Source organism: Nansenia antarctica (assembly GCF_963989245.1).
Source record: "Nansenia antarctica genome assembly, chromosome: 13".
Classification (NCBI taxonomy): Eukaryota; Metazoa; Chordata; class Actinopteri; order Argentiniformes; family Microstomatidae; genus Nansenia; species Nansenia antarctica.
Genome location: NC_137683.1, coordinates 9,223,418 through 9,238,417, shown reverse-complemented (window position 1 = coordinate 9,238,417; position 15,000 = coordinate 9,223,418). Strand labels below are relative to the sequence as shown.

Here is a 15,000-nt window from a genome sequence, read left to right as displayed (position 1 = left end):
GTTGATCTCATGGAGGGTCAGTCCTTGCATTCCAGCCCCGCCCCTCAGCTGTTTACCAGACATGTGGTGGAGAGACCACTTTGTTGTTGCTTCAATTCCAGATTAACTACATAACATTTCTCATAAGTTGATATCCTCAATAATGTTTTAAGAATATGAACAATTATTAAATAGCATGTTGCATTTAGCTTTATTGATGGCTCAGCAGAGACTTGGATGGGACATGGTTCCTCAACAACTAGATCAAAAAGAACCATTCCAAAATCAAGACAATCTCAGTTCAACCTATAGTTCAGCCTATTGCACTGACACCGCCCTGCTTTCTCTCTCTTTCTCTCCTTCGGTCTCTTTCTCTCTCTCTCTCCTTCTGTCTCTCTCTCTCTCTCTCCTTCGGTCTCTTCTCTCTCTCTCTCTCTCTCTCTCTCTCTCTCTCTCTCTCTCTCTCTCTCTCTCTCTCTCTCTCTCTCTCCTTCCGTCTCTTTCTCTCTCTCTCCTTCGGTCTCTTTCTCTCTCTCTCCTGTATGTGTTCATATCAGATGGTCGGTGACGCCCCTGATGTACCCCATGTCCTACGTCTTCAGCGTGCCCAGCACGGCCTACGTGTCTCTGTCCTGCATCAACCTCTTCATCGGCATCAACAGCAGCGCCATCACCTTCATCCTGGACCTGTTTGACAGCACCTCTGTAAGAGCCTAGGCTACGCACCTCCACACCTACACACTGAGAGAGCCTAGGCTACGCACCTACACACTGAGAGAGCCTAGGCTACGCACCTCCACACCTACACACTGAGAGAGCCTAGGCTACGCACCTCCACACCTACACACTGAGAGAGCCTAGGCTACGCACCTCCACACCTACACACTGAGAGAGCCTAGGCTACACACCTACACACTGAGAGAGCCTAGGCTACGCACCTCCACACCTACACACTGAGAGAGCCTAGGCTACGCACCTACACACTGAGAGAGCCTAGGCTACACACCTACACACCTACACACTGAGAGAGCCTAGGCTACGCACCTACACACCTACACACTGAGAGAGCCTAGGCTACGCACCTACACACCTACACACTGAGAGAGCCTAGGCTACGCACCTACACACCTACACACTGAGAGAGCCTAGGCTACGCACCTACACACCTACACACTGAGAGAGCCTAGGCTACACACCTACACACCTACACACTGAGAGAGCCTAGGCTACGCACCTACACACCTACACACTGAGAGAGCCTAGGCTACGCACCTACACACCTACACACTGAGAGAGCCTAGGCTACACACCTACACACCTACACACTGAGAGAGCCTAGGCTACGCACCTACACACCTACACACTGAGAGAGCCTAGGCTACGCACCTACACACTGAGGTCCCTCTAGGAGCTGGGACTACTATTCACCGTGACTTAGAACATCATTATGCTTCTGGTTAAGAGGGTAGTGGTACGTCTGTGGTGTTAGCGGACGTTTTTCTGGTCTGGGCTGATAGATGAGATCACGGTAGCAGACTTAAAGAGATGCCACAGGATATGTTATGTCATTTTCAGCCATGTCTTACCTGATTGGACAGAGAGGGCCACCCCTCCCCGCTCCCATGAGCAAAGCTTATTTTGCGACGGTTTTAGTTAAACTGAGGAATGTGTGGTCTAACGAGGCACAACCTTTTCTCATATACCATAGGCCTACGTATCAACATTATATCCTGAACCATACAGTCAACACTTTAGACCCAATTCTGTGTCAAGACAAAAATCTTCAACCACTGTCTTCACCTCTGTACTGACCCCTGTGTTCTCTGCCCTGCCTCTCAGACTCTGTATAAGTGTAACCAGCTGCTGAAGATGGTGCTGCTGCTGTTCCCCCACTACTGTCTGGGCCGCGGGCTCATCGACATGGCCATGAACCAGGCTGTGACTGAGGTCTACGCACGCTTCGGTGAGGCTCTTTCTCTCTCACACTAGTGACGTCACGCTCCACGCAGTAGTCACGACACGGTGTCCATCTTCCGACGCAATGTGCGTCGATACAAACGTACCGACGCTTGTGTCAATTTGGCAAAAACCGTGCGATTACTCGAACGAAGCTTTGTACGTCACGCAAGCACCTCTGACCGATGTGTCAATCATTCCGCAAACGAGGCAGTGTTCCAAGTTTCGTACTGCATAAAATGACGTGGAACTCACTCATATTCGAGGGTTGTAGTAAGATAGTCATAGATTCATAATTGCAACACATAGGCTAGCCAGATCGATACACATACATAAAAAAAACGTTGCCTTTTCATGTACACAAGCAATAAATATGTTATTGTTCACATAAGCACATCTCTGTCCAGTTCCCACAATATAGTCTTGTTTTGCACTCTTTCCCAGTTCCACGAGCACGTCCCAACACTGTTGGCCCTGTTATGACATGTTGACCATCTATATAGAGCTGTATCATCGACTGCATCGATAGATCGACACTTTTTCCGACACAATCGTGTTGAACGTGTCAATGCGTCGAAAGCTGTTCTAGGGCTCCTAGACCGATCGGTCAACTGCAAAAGCTACTCGTTGCAACTCTAGCCTTGCTCTCTGGACCGAGCGGTGGCTGGTTCCATGGGAACGTCATGACAGGAATACTTATCACCTGTTCACAGCCCGGGGCGACAGCGATAGAAATGTGATGCCTTCCATTTAGGCCTGGAAGCCTGGAGGAGATTAACGCCATTGCAACAGCTCCCCAAAGTCTCACTCACAACTTGTATCTCCGTCTTATCACTGATTAGACTCTCAGAGACTGTGTTGGCTAATTGGGAAATTTGGTGTGGGGGGGGGGGGGGGGGGTATAAGTCGTTGCCACAGGCGATGTCTCCGGGGCGGGCTTGTGGACATGTTTTCCATATTTGATCACCATCCGCTGCTTTAGTTGTGTTGATGTTTATTCAACTGCGTCTATGTGAGGAGAAGCTGTAGGATTAGAGCGTTACTGGAATGTAGTCTTTCTTTGATTCGTTTTTGGTTTCTTTTTATTATTACTACTCGATCTTTTCAGTTTGTAAAGCGTCTTTGAGTGTCTAGAAAAGCGCTATATAAGTCTAATGTATTATTATTATTATTATTATTATTATTATTATTATTATTATTATTATTATTATTATTATGTGTGTGTGTGTGTGTGTGTGTGTGTGCGTGTGCGTGTGCGTGTACGTGTGTGTGTGTGTGTGTGTGTGTGTTTGGTTTAGGTGAGGAACACAGTCCTGATCCCTACAGCTGGGGCTTTCTAGGGAAGAACCTGTTCTTCATGGCTGCGGAGGGCTTCGTGTACTTCATCATCAACATCCTCATCCAGTATCGCTTCTTCCTGGACCACTGGTAACGACCGCTTCCTCTCCGTCCATGAAACCCCTACACCAACTCTCCGTGACCAACACTCGTCTACTACAACCCTCGCCCTCGACTGACCTTCCACCTTTGACCTTTGACCTTTGACAGGATCCCAGAGTGTAAGAAGCCTCCCATCCTGGAGGAGGACGAGGATGTGGCTGAGGAGAGAGAGCGCATCTCTAACGGGGGGAGCCCCTGTGACATCCTACAGATACGAGACATGTCCAAGGCGAGTAGATATATATTATTGTGATATATAATCTTATAATCTTTTTTTAAATCTTTTTTATAATAACCTCGAGCTCTATCCAAACTCCCCAATCCAGCCAGAGATTATGCATGGTGGCATAGACCAGATGCATAGTCTATAGGCTGCATAGACCAAATGCATAGTCTATAGGCTGCATAGACGAAAAACACTTACTTTGACCTGGCTCCTAAACTTGTAAGGTTTTATGTGGGCTTCCCCTGCTGACAGAGTCAGTATAGCCTCGCATAGAAGCAGGTTGAGTGTAAAGGCATGGTTGTTGCTTATTCCATTCTTGATAGACACACCCACAATGGACCTATCGCTAAGCCACGCCCCCAAAATAGAAATTGTCCAATCATATCACAGCAAAAGTCACTACAGGCAGAAAACTCAGACAAACAACTCGCTAATATCTGATGGTGAAAAGCTTCTAGACTAAATATTCTTGTCATCTTTAAAAAAAACATGTCTATTACTTGCTGTGGTAAATCAGAAATCAGAAATGTGCCAACTCCCGCCATTGTAAGTCATTGAATGTCATTCAGTCACGGTCGGGCAGTCAGTCACTGTCAGTGAAGCGTTGTTTGTTTGTCCAAGTTTTCCAAGGGGGCGTGGCTTAGGTCCACCCTACTGACTTTGAGTGGGAAAATAGAAAACTTCTAGTCTCTGGAGTTGAATACAGGGTTCCCACACCTTCTGAAACATCAAATTCAAGCACCTTTCAAGGACTTTCAAGACTCAATTCCCTCAAATTCAAGGACCCAACACGGCATAGTTTGAGACAGATCTAGATGAGAATCTATATAATAGGAACTATCCGCTCACAGAGAGAGAGAGAGAGAGAGGGGGGGGGGGGGGGGGGGGTTATGAAGTTATTTTCAAAAACTTTTAAGACCTTGATTTCTTTTTCTCAAATTCACAAACTTTCAAGGATTTCAAGGACCCGTGGGAGCCCTGTGAATATGTGTCTCATTGGTTTCTACAATAGAGGATGGTGTTTAGAAGAATGTAGTGAAGGTTTGAGGAGTCTCAATTTCATCATTTCCTTTAGAAGTTGGAGAACTACTTTATACCTGGTAATCCTACAGGGCATGAATGGAAGCATACTACTCTGATGAATCATTTTTAAAAAGCAGACCTTTAGCTCTATACACACTCCCAATCCAGCCAGAAAGCTATTATGCATTGTCTCAATTCGATCTCTCTCTCTCTCTCTCTCTTTCTCTTTCTCTTTCTCTTTCTCTTTCTCTTTCTCTTTCTCTTTCTCTTTCTCTCTCTCTCTCTCTGTCTCTCTCTCTCTCTCTCTCTCTCTCTCTCTCTCTCTCTCTCTCTCTCTCTCTCTCTCTCTCTCTCTCTCTCTTTTAGACATACACTGGGGGGACCAAGCCGGCGGTAGACAGAATCTGTGTGGGCGTGTCTCCTGGGGAGGTATGGAAGCTACTAGTCTCCCTACACATACAAAAGTGAAGTGAAGGCTTCTGGGTCTTACACTCTCTTCCTCTCCCCCAGTGTTTTGGCCTCCTGGGGGTGAACGGAGCAGGGAAGACCACCACTTTCAAGATGCTGACAGGAGACACTTACGTCAGCTCAGGAGAAGCCACTGTCACTGGCCACAGGTAAGCTACCGTCTATAATAGAGTTCAGGTACTGTATGTAGTTTCACACATATCATAACATAAAGTTATATGTCCACAAAATATCATTCATCCTATTTTAAAGACATGGCAAAAAAGGCAATCACATAGGATTGTATTATTATTATTGTATTATCTATGACACATGATCATTTCATACTGTTTTAGTGGTATTTCATGTTTTGTTGTGTGCCGTCTGCCCCTGTCCTCTCAGCATCCTGACCAACATTCTGGACGTACACCAGAACATGGGCTACTGCCCCCAGTTCGACGCCATCGACGAGCTGCTGACAGGCAGAGAGCACCTTCATCTGTACGCCCGTCTGAGAGGGGTGCCCGAGTTTGAGATCAGCGAGGTGAGACTGGGGAAGAGAGGAGTTATGGCGCTTTTCCCGTACCGTACCGTACCGTGTGAGCCCGGTTTGTTTTGCTTTCTCCACTGCCAACCGAGCCGTACCAGGCCGTAGTACTCCCGGGTTTGGTCAATGATTGGTATCGAGTGTCAGGGACGTGGGAAGCATAATGTTTCGTCAGCTTTCAGGTTTCTCGTTGTTAACGGATCCGTTCAGGTTTCGGGTCAGACTCTCCATGGATCCATTCAAGGTTCAGGTCTCTTTAACCCCCCCCCCCCCGTCCTAAGTGCCTGCGTAGTGTCAGCTCTGTCTGTCATGTCTTTAGTGGGTCTGTAGTGTCATGCCGACTGACAGGTGGCAGTGTTCCTCTCCTCCCAAGACTCTGGAACGCCCCCCCCCCCCCGACCTGAGAGCCGCTCCCTCAGAACTAATTTTGAAACGTCAATTAAAGACTCACCTGTTTAGGCAGGCCATTTAGTCACCTATAGCCGTCTTATTGTTCCTGTTTTGATGTTCTGTTTATGTTCTATTTATGTCGTCCCTTTGGGGTTGTTCCTCCGTTTTGGTTTTGAATCTCTTTTGACGATGTTTGATCGCCGCGCTTTTCTTTTCACCCGTTTTACCCCTTATTTTGGATGTAAAGCACACCTGTGCGTCCGTGCTGTGAAGGGCGCTATCGAAATAACATTTCACTGACTTCCTCCCTCAGGTGGCTGAGTGGGCCATCCAGAAGCTGGGTCTGTCTGACTACGCGGGCCGCTGCACGGGGACGTACAGCGGGGGGAACAAGAGGAAACTCTCCACAGCCATCGCCATGATCGGCTGTCCTCCTTTGGTGCTGTTGGTGAGGCCGTCATCACTGTAGGGACATCTGAGTTTCAGTCTGCGGGTGGTCGAAAACACTAGGGGGTGGGAGTTGCTTTGCCTTGCCCAGTGGAACTCATTCAATCTCTCCTCCAGGATGAGCCGACCACAGGCATGGACCCCCACTCACGCCGCTTCCTGTGGAACTCCATCATGAGTGTGATCCAAGATGGTAGAGCGGTGGTCCTGACCTCTCACAGGTGTGTGTGTGTGTGTGTGTGTGTGTGTGTGTTCTAGCTTCAGTCATGCTGATCTGTCTTTCTTTCTCTCTCTTTCAGTATGGAGGAGTGTGAGGCCCTGTGCACTCGTCTGGCCATCATGGTCAACGGTACCTTCCAGTGTCTTGGTACCATTCAGCACCTCAAATACAAGTAAGTTCTCACATTTCCATCTGGTCTTCGTTTGCGGGGAACCTGTCATAGTGAACACTTCAGTATCAAGATTCATGATGGGGAAGTTAAGGGCCAGTTGGGTTCTTTTAACTGTTTTTTTTTTCTTTACAAAAGCATTCTCAAACATGAAACATTACAATGTGTGCACTGCGACTAGAAGTCAGCAGTTGAGGGTATACTGAACATGTCAAGGCCACAGTTCAAACAGCACTGTTCAGGTTAGCACCACTACGTGTTGTCCATCTACGTTCGTGATCTATTCCAAAATCTTAATAGACCTATCACTAAGCCACGCCCCCTTTGAAAACTCGGACAAACAAACAACGCTTCACTGACAGTGACTGACTGACCGACCGTGAATGACATTCGATGACTTACAATGGCGGGAGTTGGCACATTTCTGATTTCTGATTTACCACAGCAAGTAATAGACATGTTTTTTTAAAGACGACAAGAATATTTAGTCTAGAAGCTTTCACCATCAGATATTAGCGAGTTGTTTGTCCGAGTTTTCTGCCTGTCGTGACTTTTGCTGTGATACGATTGGACAATTTCTATTTTGGGGCGTGGCTTAGCGATAGGTCCATTGTGACTCTAACCGTCCCCCTGTATTGTCCCGTGTGCAGGTTTGGTGATGGATACGTCGTCACCATGAAGATCAGGTCAGCCAAGCCTGGCTCAGTCCCAGACCTGAACCCTGCTGAGGCCTTCATGGAGAGCACCTTCCCTGGCTGTGTCCAGAGAGAGAAACACTACAACACCCTGCAGTACGAGATCGCCTCCGCCTCCCTGGCTCGCATCTTCCAGCTAGTACTAGCCAACAAGGACAGGCTCAACATCGAGGATTACTCCGTGTCCCAGACCACCCTGGACCAGGTAACTAAGTACTTAAAAATACACCTGTTCATGTCATCCTGCTCAGTGTTTCATTATAATGTTCAGTGCATGAAAGGATTGATGTTAGATAATGAGATACGTTGCCTATACTGCAACTACCCCACAGGGGTAATGTAAAACTCCTACTGTCTGATTTTACTACTGTAGTAAATACACATTTAGGAAATCTATGTCCAGAGGCTTTAGGGGCGGCTGTGGCTCAGGAGGTAGAGCCGGCATCTAATGATCTCAAGGTCGGTGGTTTGATCCCCCAGCAGTGAGGAGGCAGTGGTGTGTTCCTTTAACATAAAACTGCCGTTCCTGTCACAAACACAAACAGGTCTTTCATAACAAAAAAAATGAATTATATGAACAACACCAGTCTCACGACCATCATAACTGTTAATTATGGGAGGGAATTGAATGAAAATAATAATTTAAAAAATGTTTAATATAATAATAAGAAATCTGAATTTACCGATGCAAAGCTTTTACAAGGCGATGCATTGTGGTTTTAGCCCAACTTCTATCCGATGCACTCCACTCCAACTGGTGCACTGCATCGCAGACCCTTGCATCGATACACCTCGTCGGTGCAAATCAGTGAATCGTCCCAACTCTAGTCTAGACGCATGTTGTTTTACTCTCTGATATGTGACTGTGTGTCTTTCAGGTGTTTGTTAACTTTGCCAAGCAGCAGTCAGGAGAGGAGGATGCCATCGTGTTGCACCCGCGAGCAGCTGGGGCGCGTCGGGACGTCAAGGTCGCGCCCCTAAAGTAGAGAAGTGAACCTCCCTGAGGGCTTTCACACCTGAGGGCTTTCACACCTGAGGGCTTTCACACCTGAGGGCTTTCACACCTGAGGGCTTTCACACCTGAGGGCTTTCACACCTGAGGGCTTTCACACCTGAGGGCTTTCACACCTGAGGGCTTTCACACCTGAAGGCTTTCACACCTGAGGGCTTTCACACCTGAGGGCTTTCACACCTGAGGGCTTTCACACCTGAGGGCTTTCACACCGGCAAGGAACCGTTCCGGAACCAAGTCTGGAACCGGCCGGTGCGTTCAGACCGAAACTCAATTGGTTCGGAGACTGAAAAGTTGGTTCGCAGCGGGAACCAGAAAATAGTGGTTCTCAAGCGGGAACCAAAACGTAGAACAGTCACGTCGGCAAGAAGGAAGGAGACAAAATGTCATCTAATCATTAGTGATCAATACAATTATCAAAAGTTTCATCATTCTCTCTATCTTCCTCACATGCTCAACAAACACACACACGTGCGCACGCACACACGCGCAAACGCAAATTTCGTAAGCCATTTCTATTCCAGCAATGGAGCAGCTGGTTAGTAAGAGAACACGTGTAGAAAGTGTCTTTTGTTTTGTTTCATAGAAAATAGTGTTTATTTCAGATACTGTAGTTAGTGGAAGATATCATCCTCATTACCCAGCGTTGATGACGCGGATGGTTCTGGTTACACTGGTATGAAGGCGGGCTGGTTCGCCAGACAGCACCAAGGTTCGGAGGTTCCCGAACGCGAACCGGAACGTTTCTTTGCCCGTGTGAAAGCCCTACCTGAGGACTCTCAACAGCAAGACCGTGACTGTGTTTGATTGACAGGTGACAGTACAAATGTAGTTGCTGCGCATGTTTGAATTAGCTTGTTGGTTGCAGCAGAAGAACAAATAAAGAATGCTTCGCAATTAATATGATATGTTAACATTTAACTGAATCAACTGTTATAAAGTCGCCTAAGCAGGGAAAGAATAGCAGCTTTACTCTGGTTTGTTTTATAGTTAGTTGGCATACAAATTGACCTTGTGAGCAGTTATATTATATCATATTATGTTATTGTTATGACTACTGATTAAGGTGGTGTTAAGTCAACTTAACTTAATGGAGGGTTCATATAAATGTTACACAAATCTGTATAGCCTGTATGCGCTTCATATGCTAAGGAAGATGGTCTATTTTTGTTTTGCCTTTGATAGAAGGATGAATTATGCAATGTACATGAGCCATGTCTAGTTATAGCACTTTACTGATGTCTGCATCATTTTTTTCTACCAAGATGTTTATGATTACAATATCTGGTAATGCAATATACTGTAGATATTGACTGTAAAAATGCTTTTGCTGCTATTGTGTGGAATTCCTGAAATGATGATATTATTTTGTACAAACGTAGCGCTTTGTTGTGTACATATTTGCAAAATTGTATGAATACATACTGTACATGTGTGAAATGTATCTGAAATAAGCATCATTGCAATTAAATGTTTTCTAAAAACATTCATCATTTGTGAACGATGTATAATAAATAATAATAATAATAAATTGGACTTATATAGCGCTTTTCTAGACACTCAAAGACGCTTTACAAACTGAAAAGATTGAGTAGTAATAATACAAATTCCTAAAAAAAATCCTAATAAAAATTCCTAAAAGAAAATTCCTAAAAAAATTCCTAAATTTCGTTGTTTGGTACCTGTACTGTAGCAATGACAAATAAAGTCCATTCCATTTCCATTCCATTCCAAAAGAAACGAAAAAGAAATAAAAGAAAGTATAGGGGCCAATTAAGGTAGTGCTGTATGATGTATGACTCCTTTGAGAATAACTGACCCAATAGAAGGCTTGTGTCAAAATGATGTATTTGATATGTACATTTTGGATACACACAGGTTTGACTAGAGTAATACCAGAGAAATTGACAGACCCTCTCATCATTTGAAAAGACAGTAGGTCATTTCTCACAGTTGCATTTCTGCTGCTTCTTTAAAAAGTAGAAATGTGTCTAATTTAAAAAAGATTCAGAACATTTTAGACCACATTTCAGTTGACTCAGGCCTTTCTACTTCATAACCATTCAAATAATTAACCTACGGCCATATGACATGCTGTTCCTGAGGACCTCCAATAAAATAGCAATAAAATGCACAACAATGAAACAATGTGGTAGATCATATCCTACTTTTCATATCATTTACCTATCACAAACTAGCTAAAACCAATCCTACCAATAATTTAACAATCCTTGAACATAGCAGAAATGTAACATTCAATTATCGTCAATCATCATCGTCATCGTTATTAATAAAATGAAACATTGGCAAAAAACTCCTCAACGTAGCTACGTTTCAATAACTGAACTTATGACCAGTAGTTCATCAGATCACATGACAGGACACTCTTACGTGTACATTCATATAATACCTTTAATCAGAGATCACAGTAACTGTGATCACTTTCTCTCCTTGGTTATGCATGTTAGTTACATGTCTTCTCCATCTTTGCATAGTGGCAGTTGAAAGTATGCTTTGAGTGACCATGCAACCAATACCATGTCACTAGACAACCAATACCATGTCACTAGACAACCAATACCATGTCACTAGACAACCAATACCATGTCACTAGACAACCAATACCATGTCACTAGACAACCAATACCATGTCACTAGACAACCAATCCCATGTCACTAGACAACCAATACCATGTCATTAGACAACCAATACCATGTCACTAGATGAGGGAGCAGTGACCACCTCTTGTTTGGTGTGAAATACAACGACCACCAGTCAAACACCAAGGTCCATGAGTGTCCTCAGAGAAAGAGAGGGACGATGGGCATCCGGATGTTGGGGTAGTCCTTAAACTCCCTGATGTACGTTTTGTGCTTCCCTTTGGCCCAAATGGTCATCTGAATGAAACCAAACAACGTGAAGAAGGCCACTGGACAGGAAGAGAGACAAATAAGGCAACGTTAAATTGTATATCAATGGCTTGTAAAGTGCTCCTATTATAGGATAGCTTTTCAAGTATGTTAACATGTTTAATGAAAATGAATGAACTGACCTGGTAGACATTGGGTCATGACCGAGAAACTCATCCAGGCCCCAACCTACATGACAGACAGACAGACAGTCAGGCATAACTACATACCAGGGTTCCCGTGCTGGTCTAAGTCAAAAATCCAGCAATCCAATTGCTAAGGCCTAAAAAGATCTCAAATTTCAGTTATTCGGTCTAAGAATTAGGTGCTAGGTCTTAAAAACGAGATCCTGCAAGGAAATCAGTCCGACCACATCTATTTACGCGGAAATTAATCAAGCTGGAACCAAATAAATGCCAATTCGCTTCTTTTTTTGTCTGTATGGCAGTGAAATCCCTATCCCATCCTCGAGGATGACAAAAAGCTATCATATGGTGTCGCGAATAGGTCAAAAATGATATTCAAAGAGGTCTAAAAGGTCTTAAATTGTACTTGTTGAAACGTGTAGGAACCCTGACATACACCTGCTATTATGTAGTGCAAACACAAACTGTTGTTTTCTCAACCGTCTCTGCCTTACCTCGTAGGTGTAGTTGGGGCAGGACACCAGGAAGAAGAGCCATGTAAAGGGGTTCTTGGTTGCGTGAGGAAACTTCCTGCACTTGGGTCCTGTAGTGCAACAATAAGTTTAGATGGTCAGGTGAACTAGATGGAATAGGACTGGGGTCCAATGATATTGCATTAGTATAATCGAGAATGTGCTGTGTATCAGTTGATAATGATAGAGGAACATATGCCTACCATCTCCTCTTAGGTTATTCAGGACCAAGTGAATGGAGAAGTTACCCGTCTCACATAGCTAAAGTCAGAACACAAACAAACATTAAAAAGTACTTTACTGTTTACTACAGAGCATAAACTTTAAAGCCATGTACAGGACAGAGATGTGTAGCATATTTACCACCTGTTGGACAGCTGTCAGCATTACATACCACAAATATGACCAGTGCATAGTTCACTTGTGGGTCCCCATAGGCTGTGGAGTGAGACACTGTATAGTAAGACATTGCTTTGTTCAAGTGTGTTAAAGGCCAGTTCAGACCAAAGATCGAGAACAACTCGGCGACCACTTGCAACCGACGTTCTAAAACTGGGCAGTTCAGACCAAAGATTAAAGATAATTCAGACCGCTGCAACTTGAAGCTGGACGTTCTAAAACAGTCTTGTCTCTTTGCGGATCTTTAGTCTGAACTGGCCTTTAGATAGGTCTGATGAAAGAGATGTGTGTGAACAGGACATGACTTACTTGGAGGTGTATAAAGTGGATGGTTGATGTAGTACGCCAGCCATGCTGCAAAGCCCCAGTAATATATGCAGTTCTAATAGAAGGGGATATGAGAAAGGGAGGCAATTTTGTATTTAAGAAAAAAAGAAGAAAAAAAGACAAAGAGACACTTGGATAGCATTATAGCCTACAGTGGGGTGCAAACATGTGGGCACCCGTGGTTTAAATGTCTATTACAATTCATCTCCAAGTGATTAAAAGCAAACCTGAGAAGTGATTAAAAGAAAACCTTCAGAGTTTTTCAATGATAACAAAGGAAATGGGGTCTGTGCAAAAGTTTGGGAACCCTTTTTGATTATTCTTTGTTACCTTTTGAGAAGATGATTACTATGACTTCAATGAGTCAGGCGAATATAATTCCAGGGTTGAACGATATATTCTGAAGTAACTCCATGCCTTCTACAGTATCCGACTGCGGTGGCTGTTGTGTCTGGTGTTAAAAACCATGGGTTCCTATGGTTGTCCAAGGATATCCGAATCAAGATAGTTCATTCCACCATCAAGGAGAAGGCTACAAAAAACTCTTGCGACGTTTCAAACTACCCATTTCCACTGTCAGAAACATCTTCAGAAAATGGTAAATAAATGGAACAATTGAAGTCAAGGTAAGATCTGGAATACCAAGAAACATTTCAGATAGAATGGCCCGAGATCTGATGAGAAATGCTCAAAAGAACCCACACATCACTGCAAAAGAGCTGCAAAAAAGAGTAGCAGACACCGGTCTAGTTGTTCACAGGACAACAATACAGCATACCTTAAACAACATGGCAGAGTTGCCAGAAAGAAGCCTTTCCTATGACCTCAACAGAAAATTAAGCGTCTGAAGTACGCAAAAGAAAACCTTGAGAAACCTGAAGCCTATTGGAACAATGTGCTTTGGATTGACGAAACCCAAGTTTAAGCCACAACCAAAGAAGGTATGTTTGGATAAAAAAGGCTGAAGCATTTGTAAAGAACACCTTGCCAACTGTTAAGCATGGAGGTGGATCCATTATGCTTTGGGGTTGTGTAGCAGCTGGGGGCACAGGCAATATTGTGCGGGTGGAAGGAAGAATGGATTCCACCAAATATCAAGACATTCTAGAGGCTAATGTTCGAATTTCAGTCCAGAAATTGAAGTTGAAGAGAGATTGGGTATTCCAGCAAGACAATGACCAGAAGCATACCTCAAAATCATCCATGAAGTACCTCCAGGAAAGACGAATGAAGGTTTTGGAATGGCCATCACAGTTCCCAGACGTAGCTGGCTACAGGAAGTGTTTGCAAGCTGTTATAGTTGCCCGAGGAGGAGTTACAAAGTACTATCTGACAGAGTTCCCAAAATTTTGCACAAGGCCTTTTTCCTTGTTTTAATTATTTTGAAACTGTAAAAAGTTAAAAAGAAAAATTAATCTTCCTGTAAAATGTGATGAAATGTGTCATGTTTAAATTGGTACCATTTAGAGGTTAGGTTTGCTTCTTTTCACAATATTAATTGTAAAAGGAAGTGCCCATTTCTATTGGATTGTGAAGTGGGCCATACCCGAACGATAGTCCTGAGAGGCATGGTACCATGGGAGAAACGGTGCACAAAGATAGTCTCTATCAACCTCTTGATGTAATGGCAGGTGTGGCAGGCACAGGCTAGTCTGAGAAAGTGGGAGAGGTAGAAAGAAAAGAATGAATACTTGAAACCCCATTGTAGTTGAAAGTGATTGAATCCTCAAATGTGAGTGAGTGACTTACGTGACGACGGGGTAGGGGCTGGAGGTGAAGGCATCCTTGTCTGTGTAGATGTACGGAACTCGGAAGTAGAACAAGAGGTAGATAAGGAGGGGGCCGAAGTACTCCGCTAAAAACACCTGTGTGCCACAGAAAAGAAAGGCTCTTCAGAATCACAAGTCATTCGTTCGTACATCCAAAGTTTAAGATCTTCACAAACCTTACCATAGTCCAGCCCAATTGTGGACCGAGGTCTTTGAAGTACATTGTGGCTGTGGTCCCAACAGGTAGATTCTGTAAGATTTCCTCATCCTTCAGTGATTTTCCCTCTGAAAAGATCAAAACAATGACTTGACAAACAATGCTAAATGGTGTTTTGTGTTGTGTTGAGGGGAGAGGAAAGTCTCTCATGTCAAAGTGAACTTGCAAA

The 15,000-nt window shown here is 44.2% G+C and overlaps 2 protein-coding genes across 2 annotated transcripts in view; one reads left to right on the top strand and one right to left on the bottom strand.

Moving 5' to 3' along the window:
• LOC308169305 (retinal-specific phospholipid-transporting ATPase ABCA4-like) overlaps nt 1–8,525 on the top strand; it is a gene marked incomplete at both ends in the record, with an annotated part of 51,307 nt that extends 42,782 nt beyond the window's left edge. Inside the window, 12 exons of the mRNA XM_080543991.1 lie at nt 537–684; nt 1,819–1,942; nt 3,234–3,363; nt 3,484–3,604; nt 4,991–5,053; nt 5,135–5,241; nt 5,474–5,615; nt 6,322–6,456; nt 6,573–6,676; nt 6,755–6,847; nt 7,495–7,744; nt 8,418–8,525. Of these exons, the coding sequence (XP_080400117.1) occupies nt 537–684; nt 1,819–1,942; nt 3,234–3,363; nt 3,484–3,604; nt 4,991–5,053; nt 5,135–5,241; nt 5,474–5,615; nt 6,322–6,456; nt 6,573–6,676; nt 6,755–6,847; nt 7,495–7,744; nt 8,418–8,525 (1,525 nt within the window). The remainder of the gene's footprint in view (nt 1–536; nt 685–1,818; nt 1,943–3,233; nt 3,364–3,483; nt 3,605–4,990; nt 5,054–5,134; nt 5,242–5,473; nt 5,616–6,321; nt 6,457–6,572; nt 6,677–6,754; nt 6,848–7,494; nt 7,745–8,417) is intronic.
• Nucleotides 8,526–11,353: 2,828 nt separating this feature from the next.
• The window catches only part of tecrl2a (trans-2,3-enoyl-CoA reductase-like 2a), a gene marked incomplete at both ends in the record, with an annotated part of 9,597 nt that continues 5,950 nt past the window's right edge, over nt 11,354–15,000 (bottom strand). The window contains 9 exons of the mRNA XM_080543936.1: nt 11,354–11,481; nt 11,605–11,650; nt 12,102–12,190; nt 12,323–12,380; nt 12,514–12,557; nt 12,828–12,900; nt 14,392–14,497; nt 14,595–14,710; nt 14,796–14,899. Coding sequence (XP_080400062.1) covers nt 11,354–11,481; nt 11,605–11,650; nt 12,102–12,190; nt 12,323–12,380; nt 12,514–12,557; nt 12,828–12,900; nt 14,392–14,497; nt 14,595–14,710; nt 14,796–14,899 — 764 coding nt within the window. The remainder of the gene's footprint in view (nt 11,482–11,604; nt 11,651–12,101; nt 12,191–12,322; nt 12,381–12,513; nt 12,558–12,827; nt 12,901–14,391; nt 14,498–14,594; nt 14,711–14,795; nt 14,900–15,000) is intronic.